The sequence below is a fragment of the Loxodonta africana genome, chromosome 11, assembly GCF_030014295.1.
Source record: "Loxodonta africana isolate mLoxAfr1 chromosome 11, mLoxAfr1.hap2, whole genome shotgun sequence".
In the NCBI taxonomy this organism is placed as follows: domain Eukaryota; kingdom Metazoa; phylum Chordata; class Mammalia; order Proboscidea; family Elephantidae; genus Loxodonta; species Loxodonta africana.
The window spans coordinates 73,397,085-73,418,134 of record NC_087352.1 but is presented as its reverse complement, the minus strand read 5'-3'; the positions used below and the strand labels follow the sequence as shown (position 1 = coordinate 73,418,134).

The window sequence follows — 21,050 nt, the reverse complement described above, 5'->3', positions numbered from 1 at the left end:
ATTAATCACAGTTTTCCCACTAAGAGACTATTTTTTATACTTGTTTGTTTATGTGACACTTTATATTTCCAGTCTATGATATGGAAAGCTAGAAAAGGAAAGGAAAACAGAATTTTTCAGCAAATCAATTATCTCTTGACAAAAGTGGCTCATAGACTCTTACCATATTTAAATTACTTGGCTAACCTTACCATTACTTATAGTGAGAAGCCAAATTTTATCATAATCGATGGTTACTTAAGGAGGGGGAGCCAATTTTACAAGTCATTCTTTATAAGCCCAAACACCACACAAGTTATTCCATCATTTAAGAATCAATGAAAATGAAAATATGTACTCTAAAATTGCCATTGTTCAGATATTGTTTTCCTTTTGACCATTGTGATAAGAATTATCTCATAATACATAATTTGTTTATACAGAATTGTTGATCTGGGAAGCCACATCCACAGTTTAAATCATGTTCAATAAAAGAAGAGGGGGCGGGGAAAACTTAGGGCTAATAAACTCTTTACCCAGTAACCCAACATAAGCAAAAGTGGCTCTTAAAAATATATTCAATGTTAAGGGACAATTTAAGTAAATAAATATGAAGTATTTTGAAATTGTCTTATCTTTCCAGAATCCATTGTGTGTGTGTATGTATGTATGTGTGAGATAGGGAGAGAGAAAATTTGGAAGAAGACCATTTCTATTTAAATATGTTATTTTCCAGATGTCTAAAAAGAAATTGCTGGGAAAATAGAGAAGTTTTTAAGGGAAAAAGAAAAAAAATCTAAAGGAATATTATTGTCTTTTTTCTTTTAGAAGCACATGTGATTTTCACAGTTTACCATGTCATACCCTCCAAGTATGATTGCCACCATACCCATTAATGATAAGGTGTGAAAAGGAATACCCTATAAATTGGCAAGAGCCTTGTGAAAAGAAAATGACAGTAAGGAAAAGAAATGTGTCTACATACAATTCTAGGAACGGTAGCCTAGCTTCACTTCAGGGCTCGAATTAGAAAAGACATATGACCCGTGGTCAAGGGGAGCTCCAAGCCATTCCCAGTTTCGGAAGTTAAAAGGAAGGATGCATTTTGATTTGAGGACTCGGTGTGTAGAACAAGCTAGAACTGGAGTGATGGGAAAGCCATTGTTGCATTCTGACACTCAAATGCCAGAAGTGCTCATTCCTTAAGAAGGAAGTAGGTCCCAGCGTCCCTGTGTTCTGATCTCAAGGTCTACAATAAATAGGGAATGTCACCCCAAGCAAACTGCGAAGCTACAAAATGAAGGGTTAAAAATCTAAATTATTATATAAAATGTTGTGAGACTATATTGCTTTGGAGAGATCATAATAACATATTATCACTACCTTTATAACTCAGGAGACATTTCTTTTTTTGTAACTTCTGTTCTTCAAGCTCCTTAGGAGCACCAGAAGAGATTCTGGTGGAAGACTCAAGTTTTTAGTGAAACCTGCCTTACAGCCAACCATCTGTGTTCTTAAGCCATATCATTTTGAAAGGGTAGTTCTTTTGTTTGTTTGTTTCTTCTTATTTTCATCATGCAGTTGGCTTCCTCTCTACATGGTCATATTTTTAACTTCTCAGAAATAAGTGATGAAGAGAAGAATTTGAGGATTGTTCTAGGAAGTCCGGAACCTATGAGGAAAGTCTGTACCAAAAATCTAAAATGCTCCTGGCACTAGAAATTAAGAGCTGTAACAAAACAAATTATTTCTTTCCATGAGATCATACGAAGATGGTATAAACCCCATATTTTCCAAGAACTAGTTTTCCCAATCCATAGGCTTACAGATGTATATTTTCCAGAGAGTCTGGTGAGAAGATAGAAGAAAAATAAAAGGATTTCAATAATTTCCTCAAGTCACTACGGGCAAAGAAAATTGTATTGAAAGGAAAGGAGATGTGCATTCGTAAAACATCTTCTCAACCATTTGAGGGAGGAAGGGCCTAGAAAGAAGAAGGGAGAAAAGAAGAGGGGAGTGGGCAAAAGGAGTAGAAGAAAGAGTAGCGGGGCCCAACGAATTAAAGAAAAAAACTAAGACCACCAAAGGAAAAGCTGGGCAACTGCTCCTTTACCCCCACCTGGCTCCTGCATCATCCATACTGATGTCAGCTGTACCAGTGACCAAGCATTGGAGCAGGACATCTGGGGCTTTATCAACAAATCATTTCACCAGAATAATTTGTAGTGAACACAGCCTGATCCTCCTGTGTTTCTATTTTCTACTGGTTCTTTTCTTCTTATGCATTCAGCATCAAAGGTTGTACCTGAATAATTATTAGGTTTTTGATTTAAGGAGGTACCACCACGACTTCTGGGATTCAAGGAGCAAAGAAGCGTAATAGGGCAGGGAAATGATTTGAAGAGAAGAACTGATATTTCAATTCACTGATACTTCACACCATGTTTTGAGTGGTTTTTCAGGGATCTGAAATCAATTATACAATAGGTACATCTATCTTGGGTTTAGAAAAAAGAACTGGAGAAGATGTTGGGTACCAGGGAGACTGTAGTTACTGGGTAATGAACATACAAGGGTATGAGCCGGGAGACAGAGGTGGGATTCTGTGTTGATAGGATGATGGTACATCACAGAAAACATCAACTATAATGATTTAAGATAGCTATTTGGCCCTGATAGGTAGGTTCAATAGTCTTAATACAACAGTGGAGATCAGTAAGCTGAAAAATAAATCATTAAACTCATCTGGAAAGTAAGTTATCCTACAACATTAATCTAATACCAGTTTTCAAGTCAATTTTGTTTATATGCAGTTGTGCTTTTTAAGTACAGCAATGCTTTGCATAATAAATGTATTTCTGAAGAACTGAGTGAAAAGCAGGCATACACTCAACAAACATGAATGCCCACTATATGCTAGACATTCCATCATAAAACAAACCTGATTTTAAATTTACCAGAGACCTCACTATTTAAGGAATCTTGTAGCATACCCTGTTATAAAACAAGAATTTTCTTTATAATGTGTGTAATTTAATGTGAATACTCATCCATAAATTTATATATGTGTATGCGTATCTCTAAATACGTATGTATTATACACACACACACACACTTATATGTACATGGTGGATTTAGAGCTTCTTGAAATGTCATGGTGAAACCTCAAAATTTAAAGCCCAGTAATTAAACACTTGGTATTCAAAGTTGGACAGTTTATTTTTTGTATTCTCCATAGGAGAAGTAATTTTAGGTAGAACGGTATTGTAGGGCAAATTCTTAATTCACCTACAAAGAAACAGTTTCTTTAAGCATGTTACCAGTACAATTGTAATACTAAGAATGTATACCTTATTTCCCAATGAAACGCACCTATTCATTACAATAGAACTTGGAAATTGGGCTTGACTGCAGTTTAATTATTATTTCTATTTCTATTGTTACTTCAATAAAACTGCATTGTAAATTTTAAAAACTATCATAGAGATGAATAAATAAAATAAACATTCTTTATAACGAATCTAAAATAATAAAAAATTGCTGGATGGGTGGGACTGCATCTACCAGCTATGTATTTATATAGTCAAGAAGAGCACAAATTTAAGGAAATATCACTATGTCGTTTATATTTATAAGGCTCAAAGTTTTGTTTCTCTTTTTCCCTAAAAATTTTCTTCACAGCTTCACATCCAAGGTCCGGTGACTTATGCTTGGACCAGTAAGCCACTTCTAATATTGCAGCAATCTCTAACTAGGTAATTTTCAAGTCTCTAGTCAACACAGGGAGTTGGAGAATTTAGAGAAGGCTGGTGAAGGTGAACTCCCTGAGAAGGATCTAAAGGCTGGCAGGCTTTAATGAGCTATTGAACTGTTTACAGGGTATGCTGTAATGAATGTGAGTGAATTTCCATTATGTCTAAGCATATGCAATATAAATGCTTGCTTGTAAAGCAAATAGCAGAGGTCAAACCTGGGCTCGTGGTGACTGTCATTTTATATTACAATTGTGGTTCTCAGGCCAGGTTTCTGCTTGTAGTTGAACTCTATGGAAATCTGAAAACATCTTGAACATTTCCAAATAATAAGAGATTTGTCCAAATGGAGCTTGGATCTAGACTTGGGAGTTTCTGTTGCCAGTTTCTATTCTTGAATGCATTGCTGTGTTTACGCTCTTCTTGGCTTTCCCGTCTTATTAACTAGCTCTCCTCCCAAGGACAGTGAAGTAGAGCAGAACAAACTGCTGGCTAGGGCTGCTCCAGCTTTTCTGAAGGGCAAAGGGTAAGTTAAAGACAGAGTGTGCCAGAACCTTGAATTAACAAAACTAAAAATGGAGATTTCTTTTGCCAAAAAAAAGCTTTGTGTTTGAAAGCAGTTCTGTTATAACCCAATTAACAGCACCGAATAGTTATTTCCAGTAGACACATCTGTGTTGTTATTCACTTTCCCTTATTTCCTTTTCTTTTTTTTTTTTTCCAAACGGCGAAGCTGAAGTTTTGATTTTCCAAAAGATACTTTATCTTTGCTTGCAACCCACTGTGTTTACTGTTCAGATGAATTACTTGGCCTTAGTGGTTTGAAGAATGTGACTCTGTTTTCTTGAAAGTTACTTAACCTAAATGGAAATCTTTGTTTTTTACGTTGGTGAGATGGAATTGTGAACTTCATTGCTTGGATCTTGCTTGTGTTTTTCATAGAACTTCACTTACTGCTCTCCCTTTACTTGCTTGGTTTTCTAAATCCCTGTCTTACTACAGACTCACTCCTACCTGTTCTGCCTATTTCTGTCCACCTGTCCTAACAACACCCTTTCTTTCCTCCTGCCCCATTTCAGGATACAATACAGCCTCAATGTGGCAGACAGGCTAGCAGATGAACATGTTCTCATCGGGTTGTATGTCAACATGCTTCGGAACAACCCATCATGGTTAGTGCAGGTTTGGCCACTTGACTGTCATTAGAGAGGGGGACAATATGATCTGGTGACACTTAGTCTCAGCAAGGGACAAAGTCAATAGATGCCAGAAGTGTCACTAAGGCACTTTTTCACTGATGCAAATAAGTCTTTTTGTGATGTTACTTTGAATACTTCCAGTTAATGTACCATGAATTCATATCCCTGTTTATATCTTTACTAAAGGAAGAAGTTGTATAAATGCTGTGCTAAATACTAGCATTCAGGTGGATGCCAGACTCTGGATCCCATCAGTCAGTTCTATGCCACATGTGTCATGCTAAATTACTGCACAATGATGCAAGAATTCATCTTATTCCAAGGGCATGGGTGTCTCTGCAGATTTAGAAAACAATGCTGCTTTTCATTTAAGATAAAAATAAAGAAGAGGAAGAGTGATGTGATGAGATAATAAAATGGAAATCTTTTCTTTAACAATGATAACCAAACCAAACTCATTGCCATTGAATCGATTCTGACTCATAGCAACCCTATAGGGCAAACTGGAACTACCCCATAGAGTTTCCAAAGAGGGACTGGTAGATTGCAACTGCTAACCTTTGGTTACCAGCAGAAAGCTTAACCATAGTGCCACCAGGGCTCCATTAAATGAAAAGAGTGGGAGAAATTGTCTTTCAACTCTTCTGTTATTATAAATGTCTCAGAGTAACCATCATAGTAAAGTCTCCTTTCAAGTCCCAGAATATGCACAGCTTACTTTCAGGTGTGTTCAGTCTAGGAATTCAGGTAGTCTTTTGTATTTGGATAAAGGCATTCATAAAGTTTTTCTCTTTCTGTTCTATTGTGGCATAGGAGATTCATCCCATTGGTTAAAGTTAGTTGATTTTAATAATAAATGTTTATTTGCAATTCGAATGAAAGTAGATGGAAAGACCATATATTTATCATATGTATGTTTCAATCTAGTTTAGACGACTGTTTTACAAACATGCTTAGCAAACCCAATTCTTTAGAAATATTTCAATTTTGCTTAACAACACTAATTTTCTCTGAACTAAGGGCTTGTGGATTTTTGGCAGTTTTAACTATTAAGTGAGCCAGTGATTTATATTGACTTATTCCCTTCAGCATAGCTGGTCCCCTTTCCTCCGCTGTTTCACAAAAACCAGTTAACCAGTTGCCATCCAGTTGGTTCCAACTCGTGGAGACCCCATGGGGGTCAAAGAAGAACTGTGCTCCATAGGGTTTTCAGTGGCTGATTTTTTGGAAATAGATCTCCACACCTTTCTTCTGAAGCTCCTCTGGTTAGACTGAACCTCCAACCATTAAGTTAGCAGCCAAGTGCGTTAACCCTTTGTATTACCCAAAAGCTCAAACAGGTTTCTCAAACATATACGGTAATAGTCGTTACTCAGTGCCCATTGACCACACCGCTTGATATTGTCAGAAACCCCTTTGTTTCTAGAATTCTTTCCTCCTCGACTGTTTCCAAAGTTTCTTCCTATTCCTGCTTCTGATGCCTTAGAGCTATTTTTCAAGAGTAGTACATAAGATGACTTTAGGTGATAACACTGATGAACATTTTTGTTTTAATAGTTATATATTGTTCTTAACTTGTATCTAAAATATGTATATAACTAGCAGCACACTAGTTTCATTTTAAACTATACCCTACTCTTTAAGTAGATAAAAATGCACTATTCAGCTGATATAAGCCCATCTCTTTGTTCAGATTTTCCAGGCTTCTAGGTCAAATAGTACCTCCACTTTCACAGCTCAGCCTCTCAAAACTGCAAGAGGAAAGAGTGATTGTTTTAATCTCGTTTCTAATGAGTTTGGTACCCCAATGTTATAGGATAGGTGAAATAGTAGAACTAAGTACTGAATCACGAAAAATGGTATTAGTAATCTTCAAAGAAGAATATGGTCAATACAGATTCAGTCATGTCTGAAGGCAATGATATAATCTCACACCATCTCCTTCCCCTCTAATTTGAAGCACACTCGAGTTACTTCTACCGCTCTTCTTTGACCTTTTCTTCATTAAAGTTGTAACCAAAAAAAAAATCACTGAAGAGAAAAGCTCAGAGTTTGTCATTACCAGCCCTTTTTCCCTACCGCACGTGATTAATCATATTGACTTGATGGTCATTTAAGGCCATAAAACTGTCTCAGCAGCAACACCTCACATCTACTTGATGAAAACTGGATGTGATTTGTGTTTTAAAAACAAAGCAGAATTTAAGACTGCTCAAGGAAGCTGACTCTGTTTTAATAGCTGCCCTCCATATTTTTAATAGCTTTTTTCTGTCCTTAAAGAAAAATTCCAACTTCTCTTTCCAGTTTCTCATCTTGCTTTCTCTTTCCTTTATGTTTAATTAAAAAAAAATAGATCCTACCAATTCCTCACAGCTCTCAGGACTGCAGAAGTAATGTAGTGATCCCTCACCTCCTTTATCATCTTTATTGCTATATTGCTTTACTCAATTATGGTGAGATACATAATAATGGTAATAATTATAATAGCTACCATTTTAAAAAAAACACTTGCCGCATGCTAAGCACTGTATTAAGAGCTTTATGTACATAATTTCTTCTTGTCTTTAGAGTAAGCTCATGGAGTAAGTAACTACCATCCTCACAGATAAGGAAAGGTATCAATTTAGGGAGTTTAAGGAGTGCAGGAGGAATTCTAACCATTATTTATCTGCTCCCAAGTTCCTAACCACCGTTCAAAATAGTCAAAATTCAGCAAAATTGGAGCAAAAGTTTTGTTCTGAGCAGTTATTCTATATGCTTATAGGGAGACCATTCTGATTTCAGAAAAAAGCAAATGGCTTGAAGAAGGTGGGTACAATGAGGCTCATAAAGAAAAGAGGAGAGAGAAATACAGATCAATGATTGGTTAATCTTAACATGATTGACTGAATCCTGCCCTTCCTTTTTTATGAAGATCAGTGGATATCAGGTCACAAGATGGTCTCTGACCCTCCACCCAGCCATGTTCTTTGAAATTCAAATTTAGTAAGCCCACCTTCCGACAGGAAAGAAAGGATTTGCAACTTTGGTTGAAAGAAAAGCTAATGTTGGATTAATTGAGGTCGGAAATGTCTTTAAAGTGAATATTTGGTTTCATGGGTAAAAACCCATTGCTGTGGAGCCAAACACTTAACCACTGTACCACCAGGGCCCCTTCACAGGTACGAAAACCCCAAAATCAAAGCAAGATATCTGCTATCAGTTTCTCTCTTTGATACTACTTTGTTACATCAACTCTTACAAGGCTGTGTAACCACATGACCTGCAGACAGTATTTATGGATGACTCCTCCACACTGTGTCCTCTTCATGTCTATTTACTGAAACTATATAGCTGTTAAAAAAAAAAAATCTGCTGTTGAGTCATTTCTATCTCATGACAACCTCTTATGTTTCAGAGTAGAACTGCACTTCATAGGGTTTTCAACAGCTCTGACCTTCTGGAAGTAGATCACCAGGCTTTTCTTTCAGGGCGCCTCTGGGTGAATTTAAACCACCACCAATCTTTCAGGTAGTAGACGAGTCCCTAACCATTTTGTGTCACTTAGGGACTTCTAGATCCTACTTTATAGTTTTCATTTCATTTTTAATAAATCTTGGGAGCACATTCTAGTAACAGGAACAGTTGTGGTTAATAGTTTACCTTTCATGGTTTTAGTTCATGTGTTGGGACTTCTCATTTAAATTGTAAGCTTCACACTGGCAAGATTTTGTCTTCAGTTACTTTTATCTCATCACAGCAGCCATAGTGTAAATGATGAGTTTACATTTCTAAAGCATTTCACAAATTACAGGGTCCATTCTCGCACATTATTTAGTTTGTTCTTCACACCCTATAAGGTCAAATATTATTGTTTCCATTTCAATGATAACAAAAAACTTGAGCTCTGAGACATTAAATGACTTATCCAAGGTCACATGCTAGGAAGGGCTTGCACACAGGTCTTCTGACACCAGATCCCATCTCTTTTCCATCGCATTTTTTTGGTCCCCTCATCTGTTTTTTTTTTTTTTTTTTTTTCCTGACATGCTTTGCAAACAGGAACCTAACAGCTGTTCTTGACTAAAAGCTTTATTTTTGTAATTATTCATACATACTCATCCACCACTCTTCTGTCAGTTTGTCATAGTATGGTGGCTTGCATGTTGCTGTGATGCTGGGAGCTGGTATTTCAAATACCAGCAGGGTAATCCCTGGTGGACAGGCTTCAGTGAAGCTTCTAGACTAAGACTAGGAAGGACATGGTGACCTACTCTAAAAAAAATTGGCCAGTGGAACATCTTACGAATAGCAGCAGAACATTGTCTAATATAGAGCCGGAAGATGAGCCCCTTAGGTTGGAATGCACTAACAATACAACTGGGGAAGAGCCGTATCCTTAAAGTTGACCGTAATGATGTGGATGAAGTAAAGCTTTCAGGACATTCACTTGCTGTTGTGGCATGACTCAAAATAAGAAGAAACAGCTGCAGACATCCATTAATAATTGAAACATGGAATTTACAAAGTTTGAATCTAGGAAAATTAGAGGTCATCAAAAACGAATTGGAACACATGAAGATCGATATCATAGGTATTAGTGAGCTTAAATGAACAGATATCGACCATTTTGAATCAGATAGTCATATGGTTTACATGCCAGGAATGACAACTTGAAGAGGAATGGTGTCATGTTCATCATCAGAAAGAACATTTGAAGATCTATAAGTACAGTGCTGTCAGTGATAGGATAATATCTATCCGCCTACAATGAAGACCAGTTAATACAACTATTATTCAAAGTTACACACCAATCACTAATGCCGAAGATGAAGAAACTGAAGATTTTTACCAACTTTTGCAGTCTGAAATTGATCAAACATGCAATCAGGATGCATTGATAATTACTGGTAAGTAGAATGTGAAAGTTGGAAACAAAGAAGAAGCTTGTAGTTGGAAAATATGGTCTTGGTGATAGAAATGACCACAGGAGATCACATGATAGAATTTTGCAAGACCAACGACTTATTCATCCCAAATACCTTTTTTCAACAACATTAATTGTGACTATACACATAAACTTTGCTGGGTGAAATACACAGGAATCAAATCAACTACATCTCTGGAAAGAGACAATGGAGAAACTCAATATCATTAGTCAGAACAAGGCCAGGGGCTGACTGTGGAACAGGTCATGAATTATTCCTATGCAAGTTCAAGTTGAAGCTGAAGAAAATTAAAACAAGTCCACAAGAGCCAAAGTATGACCTTGAGCATATCCCATCTTAATTTAAAGACTGTCTCGAGAATAGATTTGACACATTGAGCACTAATGATCAAAGACCAGATGAGCTGTGGGGTGACATCAAGGACATCATACATGAAGAAATCAAAAGGTCATTAAAAAGACAGGAAAGAAAGAAAAGAACTAAATGGATGTCAGAAGAGACTGAAACTTGCTTTTGAACACAGAGTAGCTAAAGCGAACAAAAGAAATGATCACGTGAAAGAGCTGAACAGATTTCAAACAGTGGTTCGAGAAGACAAAGTATTATAATGAAATGTGCCAAGGTCTGGAGTTAAAAAACCAAAAGGGAAGAACACACTTCGCATTTCTCAAGCTGAGAGAACTGAAGAAAAGACTAAAACCTCAAGTTGCAATTTTGAAGGATTCTATGGGCAATGTTTTGAACAATGCAGGAAGATCAAAAAAAGATGGAAGGAGGAATACACAGAGTCGCTATAGCGAAAAGAATTGATTTGATGTTCAGCCATTTCAGGAGGCAGTATATGATCAAGAACTGAAGGTACTAAAGGAAGAAGTCCAAGCTGCACTGAAGGCATTGGGGAAAAACAAGGCTCCAGGAATTGACTAAATAGCAATGGAGATGTTTCAACAAATGGATCCATCACTGGGAGGGTTCATTCATCTATGCCAAGAAATTTGGAAGACAGCTAACTGGCCAATTGACTGGAAGAGATCCATATTTGTGCCCATTTCAAAGATAGGTGATCCAACAGAGTGTGGAAAGTATCCAACAATATCATTTATATCACACGTAAGTAAAATTTTGCTGAAGATAATTAAAAAATGGTTTCAGCAGTATATCAGCAGGGAACTGCCAGAAATTCAAGCTGGATTCAAAAGAGGACATGGAATGAGGGATATCATTGCTGATGTCAGATGGATCTTGGCTGAACTCAGAGAATACCAGAAAGATGTTTACCTATGTTTTATTGCCTATGCAAAGGCATTCGACTGTGTGGATAATAACAAATTATGGACAACATTGTGAAGAATGGGAATTCCAGAACACTTAATTGTGTTTGTACAAAGACCAAGAGGCATTTCTTCAAACAGAACAAAGGGATACTGAGTGGTTTAAAATCAGAAAAGGCATGAGTCAGTGTTTTATCCTTTCACCACACTTACTCAGTCTGTATGCTGAGCAAATAATCCAAGAACCCAGACTGTATGAAGAAGAACAGGGCGTCAGGATTGGAGGAAGACTCATTAACGTTTGTGATGCAGATGAGACAAACTCACTTGCTCAAAGTGAAGAGGACTTGAAGCACTTACTGATGAAGAGCAAAGACCACAGCCTTCAGTATGGATTGCACCTTAACATAAAGAAAATAAAAATCCCTATCACTGGAACAACAAGCAACAGCAGTATAAATGGAGAAAATATTGAAGTTGTAAAGGATTTCATTTTACTTGGATCCACAATCAATGAAGGAAGCGACAGTCGAGAAATCAAATGATGTATTACATTTGGGCAAATCTGCTGCAAAAGAGCTGCATAAAATGTTTAAAAGCAAAGATGTCACTTTGAGAACTAAGGTGTGCCTGACCCAAGCCATGGTGTTTTCAGTTGCATCATGTGCATGCAAAAGCTGGACAGTGAGTAAGAAAGACTGAAGAAGAATTATGGTGTTGGTGAAGAATGTTGAATATACCACGGACAGCCAGAAGAATGAACAAATCTGTCTTGGAAGAAGTACAGCCAGAATACTTCTTAGAAGCCAGATTGGCAAGACTTTGTTTTGTGTTCTTTGAACATGTTATCAGGAGGGACCAGTCCATGGAAAAAGGGACATCATGCTTGGTAAAATAGAGGGTCAGTGAAAAAAGAGGAAGACCCTCAAGGAGATGATTGACACAGTAGCTGGAACAATGGACTCAAACATATCAACGATTGTGGGGATGGCGCAGGACCAGGCAGTGTTTTGTTCCGTTGTACATGGGGTCACTATGAGTCTGAACTGACTCGATGGCACCTAACAACAACAACTTATCGTTAACTCCGTGTAGGCATCTTCTACCCTATTTTGGAGTCTCTGGGTGGTGCAGTTAACACAGTCAGCTGATAACTGAAAGGTTAGTCTACCCAGAAGCACCTCAGAAGAAAGACCTGGCAATTCTCTTCTGAAAAATCAGCCATCATAAACCCTAGGAAGTATAGTTATACTCTAGCACACCTGGGGTCACCATGAGTTGAAACCAACCCAATGGCAACTAGTTTGGTTTTGGTTTTTCTACTCTATACTAAGAAGCCCTGTTGGCATAATGATTAATCGCTCAGCTGCTAGCAGCCAAAAGGTCAGTAGTTGGAACCCACTCGCAGCTCCCATAAAGATTTCAGCCTAGGAAACCTTATGGGGCTGTTCTACTCTGTCCTATAGAGTCACTATGAGTCAGAATCAACTTGACTGCATACAACAACAAAAACCCTATATTAATTACTTAACACAACGAGTAAATGACTTATTTTTGAATAATCTGATGCTAAATTGAAAAAGCACTTATGTGTCATTGATAGTTCTGGTGTCAGATAAGCCAAATAAACAAACTGCAGCCCAAGGGAGAATTTCCACTGCCTTCCTAATTCAGTGAATGAAAAACCCTTAATGGTTTTCAAATACCTTGTCCAGGGAAGGTGGAGAGATCTCAAAATATAATACAGTGAGGGCTTTTTCTGCCCTCTGCACCCCCCCCCCCCAAAAGCTTATCAAGTACCTGAACTTCCAGTGATTTATAGGAAAAATCTGTGGCATGATCAATTGCTGCCATTTGATTAGACCCCTGATCTCATAAAACTTACAACTAGGCTAATATTGTTTCACTTATGTTTTTCTCAAGTACAAGCAATTGTACTTTTATATTGCTAAGAGATTTCTTGCCAAGTGAATTGATAATCCAAATAATTTAAAACTACTCCTCAGTTACCTTATGCTTTGGAAAAAAGATGTCTACCTTATTCTAAGAATGCCTATTTCTGGCTTCCGTAAATCAGCTTTAAATGTTATTAGCTTGTCTGCTTAAAATGCTTTAATACCACATTCCTACTGCACTTAGTTTACAACCCAGACCCCCCACCAAGGCCTACAAGCCTGTGCATGGTCTAGCCCTTGCCTACCACCTCTCCCAGAGTGTTCCCGCTCAATCACAATACTTAGTTACCTCAACTTGATCAGTTCCTAGAACACACCAAGCTCTTTCCTGCCTCAAGATCAGAACACTAGCTTTTCCCTCTGCCTAGGACATTCATTCTTCTCCCATTTCACCCTGCCCTCTCCTTCCATGCACACATGCATTGGCTCCTACTCTGGCTTCCAAATGCAGATTAAACGCAGCTCGTCAGGTCCACCTCTCATGTTAGCCTCTGTCATCACCTACTGCTTATTTCCTTCTTCTCAAAATTGCAATCATTTGTTGGCTGGTTGGTTGATTGGTTGTCTCGCTTCTCCTCTGTGGAGAAAGGACCCTCTCTGACTTGTTTACTGCCATACCTCTGGCAAATTGTACAGTGCCTGGCACATACTAGGTGACCAGTAAACATCTACTGATGTTATAGAATATTGGTGTCACCATAGGTATAAAATTCCTTCTTACCCAAACAAAACTGTTTGCTGTCCACAGAAAATCTTTTTACTACTGAAGTAAAGATACATATTGCACCGAAACCCATTGCCTTTGAGTAGATTTTGACCCATAGCAACCCTATAGGATAGAGTGGAACAACCCCATAGAGTTTCCAAGGCTGTACCTTTTTTTTTTAATTGTGCTTTAGGTGAAAGTTTACAGAGCAAATTAGTTTCCTATTCAATAATTTATACACAAAGCGTTCCGTGACATTGATTGCAGTTCTTGCAGTGTGTCAGCACTCTGCCCATTTCCACCTGAGTTCCCTGTTTTCATTTGGATGGTTTTCCTGCCCCTTCCTGCCTTCTCATCTTGGCCTTATGGCAAATGTTGCCCTTTTGGTCTCATGTAGTTGATTGTTCTAATGAGTACTTTCTTCACAGGTGTTATTGTTTATTTAATAGGCCTTTATGTTATTTTGGAAACCCTGGTGGATAGTGGTTAAGCTGCAGCTGCTAACCAAAAGGTCGGCAGTTCGAATCCACTGGGCGCTCCTTGGAATCCATACGGGGCAGTTCTGTTCTGTCCTCTAGGGTCGCTATGAGTTGGAATCAACTCAATGACAACGAGTATGGGTTTTATTCTTGGTTTTTTGGTTTTTACATTATTTGACTGAAAGGTGATCTCTAAGTGTGGCTTTAGATCGAAATTAGAAGGTGACTGAGGGCCATAGGCTCAGGGGTCCCTCCAGTCACTATCAGACCAAGAAGTCTGGTCTTTTTTTATGAATTTGAAGTTTGTTCTATATTTTTCTTCAGCTCTGTCCTGGACCCTCTGTCGTGATCCTGGTCAGAGCAGTCAGTAGTGGTAGCCAGGCACCATCTGGTTCTTCTGGTCTCAGGCTAGCAGAGGCTGTGGTTTGTGCTGTCCATTAGTCCTTTGGACTAATTGCTTCCTTGATTCTTTGATTTTTTTCATTCTCCTTTGCTCCAGACGGGAAGAGACCAATAATTGTATCTTAGATGGCCGATCACAAGCTTTTAAGACCCCAGATGCTGCTCACCAAAGTAGGATGTAGAACATTGACTTTATGAGCTATGTTATGCTAGTTGATCTAGATGTCTCCTGAGACTATGGCCGCCAGCCCTCAAGCCCAGTAACTCAATCCCACAAAGTATTTGGTTATATCTAAGAAACTTTCCTGACTCTTCTCCTTCTGTACTCCATTATTTATATGACTGTACATGTAACACATATGACTATGTATGTAGTCTGTATATGCACATGGGTGTACTCCCATATGCCCTCCTATAGCTAGCTATTCAGCATACATATCTGCCTGTGTATCCACTCAAAAAATTATTGTTTGTTATTACTATTGTTGCAGAATTGTATATGTTGTAGTATTTAGCATAGTTGCCTTTTATTTTCTTGCATAATTCTCAGTGTCTTTCTTTGCCTTGTTCATGTTGTGCTGACTTTCTCCATACTGTGTATTCCCTTTCCTTTCACCAAAGTTAACATCTAGTTGGTGGTTTTCCCTCCCTCATCCTCCCATCCCTGGTACCCACCAAAGAATGTTACTTTCTGTGGGTAAACTTTTTTTTAACTTTCTGTGTTCGTGGTCTAATACAATATTTGTCCTTTTGTGATTACCTTATTTCACTCAGCATAATGTCCTCCGGATTCATCCTTGTCGTGAGATGTTTCCTGGGTTTGTTATTGCTTTTTATTGTTGCATAGTATTCTATTGTGTGTATGTACCACACTTTTTTTATCCATTCATCCATTGATGGACATTTAGGTTGTATCCATCTTTTTCTATTGTGAATAATCCTGCAGTGAACATGGGTGTGCATATGTCTATTCTTGTCATGGCTCTTATTTCTCTAGGATATATACATAGGAGTGAGATAGCTGGATCATGTGTGTCATGGATTGAATTATGTCCCTCAAAAATATGTATCATTTTGGCCAGGCCATGATTCTTACTGGTTTGGCAGTTATGTAATAATGCAATTTGGCGGTTATTTAATGATGTAATCACCCCCAATGTTCTGCTGCTATTCATAAGGTTTTCACTGGCTAATGCTTTTCAGAAGTAGACTGCCGAGTCCTTCTTCCTAGTCTATCTTAGTCTAGAAGCTCAGCTGAAACCTGTCCTCCATGGGTGACCCTGCTGGTATCTGAATACCGGTAGCATAGCTTTCCAGCATCACAGCAACACAGAAGCCTCCACAGTATGACAAACTGACAGAAAACAAAAATCCTCACAACTGGAACAATGAGAAACATCATGATAAACAGAGGAAAGATTGAAGTTGTTAAGGATTTCGTTTTACTTGGATCCACAATCAACAGCCATGGAAGCAGCAGTCAAGAAATCAAAAGACGCAATCCTTTGGATAAATCTGCTACAAAGGACCTCTTCAAAGTGTTGAAGAGCAAAGATGTCACCCTGAAAACTAAGGTGTGCCTGACCCAAGCCATGGTATTTTCAATCACATCGTATGCATGTGAAAGTTGGACAATGAATGAGGAAGACCGAAGAAGAGTTGATGCCTTTGAATTGTGGCATTGGTGAAGAGTATTGAATATACCATGGACTGCCAAAAGAACAAACAAATCTGTCTTGAAAGAAGTGCAGCCAGAATGCTTCTTAGAGGCAAGGATGGTGAGACTGTGTCTTACATACTTTGGACATGTTGTCAGGAGGGATCAGTCCCTGGAGAAGGATATCGTGCTTGGCAGAGTACAGGGTGAGCAGAAAAGAGGAAGACCCTCAACGAGGTGGATTGTCACAGTGGCTGCAACAATGAGCTCAAGCATAACAACGATTGTAAGGATGGTGCTGGACTGGGCAGTGTTTCATTCTGTTGTGCATAGGGTCGCTATGAGTCGGAACCAACTTGACGGCACCTAACAAGAACAATCACCCCCCCCATGATGTGATCTGATGTGATCAGCCAATCAGTTATAGGAGGATTAGGGTGAGATACAACACCTTTACTCAGGTCACAGCCCTGGTCTGAGGTAAGGGGAGTTTCCTCAGGGTGTGGCCTGCACCACCTTTTATCTTACAAGAGATAAAAGGAGAGAGAAGCAAGCAAAGAGAAGAACTCCCTGCCACCAAGAAGAATGAGCCAGGAGTGGAGCATGTCTTTTGGACCTGGGGTCCCAATGCTGAGAACCTCCTAGACCCAGGGGAAAATTGATAACAAGGACCTTCCCCCACAGCCAACAGAAAGAGAAAGTCTTCTCCTGGAGCTACTGCCCTGAATTCAAACTTCTAGCCTCCTAAACTATGAGAGAATAAATTTCTAGTGGTTAAAGCCATCCACTTGGGGTATTTCTGTTATAGCAGCACTAGATAACAATATGGTATTTCTAGATTTTTAAGTAAGTGACATACCATTTTCCATAGTGATTGTACAACTTTACATTCTCACCAGCAGTGTATAAGAGTTCCAATCTCCCCACAACCTCACCAGCATTTGTTGTTTACTGATTTTTCCTATCAATGCCATCCTTGCTGGGGTGAGATGGCATCTCATTGTAGTTTTGATTTCCATCTTTCTAATGGCTAATAATCACAGGTATTTCATCATGTATTTGTTAGCCATCTGAATGTCTTCTTTGGTGAAGTGCTCATTCATGTCCTTTGCCCATTTTTTTATTGGATTGTTTGTCTTTTTGATATTGAGGTGTTGGAATTTTTTGTAAATTTTAGAGATTAGACCTTTGTTGGGCATGTCACAGCCAAAATTTTTTCCCAGTCTGTAGGTTTTCTTTTTACTCTATTAGAGAAGTCTTTTGATGAGCATAAGCATTTAATTTTTAGGAAGTCTCAGTTATCTAATTTGTCTTCTGCTATTTGTGCATTTTCAGTTATGCTTGATATTCTATTTATGCCTACATTAGGGTCCCTAGTGTTTTGCCTAATTTTTCTTCCATGATCTTTATAGTTTTAGGTTTTACATTTAGGTCTTTGGTGCATTTTGAGTTAGTTTTTGTTTGAGGTGTGAAGTATGGATCCTGTTTCATTTTTCTGCAGATGGATATACAGTTTTGCCAGCACCATTTGTTAACAAGACTGTCTCTTCCCCATTTAATGGCCTCCAACCCTTTGTCAAAGGTCAGCTGTCCATAGGTCGATGGATTTACTTCTGTGTTCTCAATTCGGTCCCACTGCTCTATGCGTCTGTCATCGTACCAAGTTGTTTTGACTACCATGGATGTAGAGTAGTTTCTGAAATTGGAGAGTGTAAGGCCTCCTACTTCTTCAATAATGCTTTATTTATCTGGGATCTCTTTCCTTTCCACATAAAGTTTGTGATTAGTTTTTCCATCGTATTAAAGAATGTTGTTGGAATTTGGATCAGGATTACATTGTATTTGTAGATCGCTTTTGGTAGTATTGACATTTTCAGTCTTAAGTCTTCCTATTCATGAGCATGATGTGTTTTTCAATTTTCGTAGGTCTCTTTTTGTTTCTTACGGTTTTGTTGTTTTCTTTGTGTAAGTCTTTTACATCCCAGTTTGATTTATTCTTAACTATTTTATCTTTTGGGGGAGATACCATAAATGGTATTGTTTTCCTGATTTCCCTCTTGGAGTTGTCTTTGCTAGTGTAGAGGAATCCAATTGATTTTTGTATGATAATTTTGTACCCTGCCACTTTGCTGAATCCTTCTATTAGTTCCAGAAGTTTTCTGGTGGAATCTCTGGGATTTTCTATGTATAGAATCATATCATCTGTGAATAAGAATAGTTTTACTTCTTCCTTACCAGTTTGAATGCCCCTTATTTCCCTTCCTTGCCTATTGCTACAGCTCTGACTTGCAGTATAATATTGAATAAAAGGATGAAAAGGACATCCTTGTCTGGTTCCCATTCTCAGTGGGAATGCTTTCAGTATCTCTCCATTGAAAATAATGTTAGCTGTTGGTTTTGTATATATGTCCTCAGTTATATTGAGGAATTTCCCTTCTATTTCTATTTTGCTGAGAGTTTTTTTATCAGGAATGGGAGTTGGACTTTATCAAATGCTTTTTCCGCATTGAGATGATTTTGTGATTCTTTTGTTTTATTTATGTGATGAATTACGTTGATTGATTTTCTAACGTTGAACCATCCTTGAATACCTGGTATGAATCCCACTTGGTCATGAGGTATTATTTTTTTGATATGCTGTTGAATTCTATTGGCTAGAATTTTGTTGAGAATTTTTATACCTATATTCATGAGGGATATTGGTCTTTAATTTTCTTTTCCAGTGATGTCATTGCCTATATTTGGTATCAACATTATGCTGGCGTAATAGAGTGAACTCAGGAGTATTCTTTCCTTTTCTATATTCTGGAATAGTTTGAGTAGTAGTGATGTCAACTCTTCTCTGAATGTTTGGTAGAATTCCCCAATGAAGCTGTCTGGGCCAGGGTTTTTTTGTTTGTTTGTTTTTGTAGTTTTTTTAAATGACCTCTTTAATTTTTCTCTTGTTATGGGTCTGCCCATTTTTTTCTACCTGGGCAGTTTAGGTTTATGTTAGTTTAGGTTAGGTAGGTAGCATGCTTCTAGAAATTCGTCCAATTCTTCTAGGTTTTCCAATTTGTTGGAGTGTAATTTTTCATAATATTCTGTTATAATCCTTTTCATTTCAATTGTTCTGGTACAGTGCCACCCATCTTATTTCTTATTTGGGTTATTTTCATCTTCTTCTTTTCTTTTGTCATTTTGGCCAGTGTTTTGTTGATTTTATTGATCCTTTCAAAGTATGAAATTCCAGCCTTGTTGATTCTTTTGATTCTTTTTCTATTTTCTGTTTCATTTCTTTCTACGTTAATTTTTATTATTGTCTTTCTTCTGGCAGCTATGGGCTTCTTTTACTGTGTTTTTTGTTTGTTTGTTTTCATATTTGTTTGAGTTATAGGGTGAAGGTATTGATTTTGGCCCTTTCTTCTTTTTTGATGTGTGCTTTTATTGCTGTAAATTGACCTCTGAGCACTGCTTTTGCTGTGTCCCCAAAAGGGCATTTGGTGTGTTGTGTTTGCATTGTCATTTGAATCTAAGATTTTTTTATTTCATTTTTAAAGTTTTCTATTAGCAGTGGTTTTTAGGCAAGCCATTATTCAGTTTCCACATATAAATCTTTTCTTTGTTCTTCTTGTTATTGATTTCTAATTTTAGAGCATTGTGATCAGAGAACATGCTTTGTATTATTTTGATATTTTGAATTTATCAAGGCTTGCTTTGTGGCCCAAAATATGATCTATTGTGGAGAATGATCCACGTGTGTTGGAGAAGAATCTGTACTGTGCTGCTGTTGGGTGGGGTGTTCTGTATATGTCTTTGAGGCCAGTGTTGATTGTGTTGTATAGATCTTCTTTATCTCTGTTGAGTTTCTTTCTAGTTGTTCTGTCCTTCATGGAAACTGGTGTGCTAAAGTCTCCTACTATTATTGTGTACTTGTCTGTTTCTCTTTTCAATACTGTTACAACCCCGTTGCTGTCGAGTCGATTCCAACTCATAGCAAACCTATAGAACAGAGTAGAACTGCTCCATAGGGTTTCCAAGGAGTGGGTGGTGGATTCAAACTGTGGACCTTTTGGTTAGCAGCCAAATGCTTAACCACTGCACCACCAGAGCTCCTTCAAAACTGTTAGGGTTTATTTTGTGTATTTTGGCCCCTAAATATTTATTATGGTTATGTCCCCTTGGTGGATTGACCCTTTAATCATTATGTAATGCCCTGCCTTGTCTCATGCCAGATTTTGCCTTAAAGTCTATTTTATCGGAGATTAATATTGCCACTCCTGCTCTTTCTCGTTTACTCTTTGGTTAATATATATTTTCCATCCTTTGATTCTTAGTTTGTTTTTATCTTTGTGTCTGAAGTATGTCTTTTGTAGACAATATATTGATGGGTTGTGCATGAGTGTTTTTTTTTTTTTAATCCATTCTTCCACTCTCTTTCTCTTGACTAGTGCATTTCAAGCATTTACATTCAGTATTATTATTGATAGGTATGACTTTACTGCTGCTGTCATTTTGTTGTGTGGGGGGTTTTTCTGTTTGTTTTTTGTAGTACTGATGGTTTCTTTGTTCTGCTTATTTTTCTGTACTGAGTTTTCTTTGTTTATGGGTTTTCTTTGGTCTTGTTTATTTTGTGTTTACTAAGACTATGATTTTCTTCTCTTTTATTCTGGTGACTATGTTTATTAGTTTTCTTGGTGGTTACTCTGAAATTTACCTTTATCTTCCTAAACTTAAAACAGT

General features: G+C 37.8%; 1 protein-coding gene across 7 annotated transcripts in view; it reads left to right on the top strand.

The window, feature by feature from the left end:
* Positions 1 to 21,050, top strand: part of DTNA (dystrobrevin alpha) — a 450,980-nt gene that overhangs the window by 370,348 nt on the left and 59,582 nt on the right. The window contains exons 13-14 of one of the 7 annotated variants that reach the window (XM_010586773.3): positions 4,180 to 4,257; positions 4,811 to 4,903. The exons of the other annotated variants lie outside the window; for them this stretch is intronic. Of the exons in view, the coding sequence (XP_010585075.1) occupies positions 4,180 to 4,257; positions 4,811 to 4,903 (171 nt within the window). The remainder of the gene's footprint in view (positions 1 to 4,179; positions 4,258 to 4,810; positions 4,904 to 21,050) is intronic. 7 annotated transcript variants of the gene reach the window in all.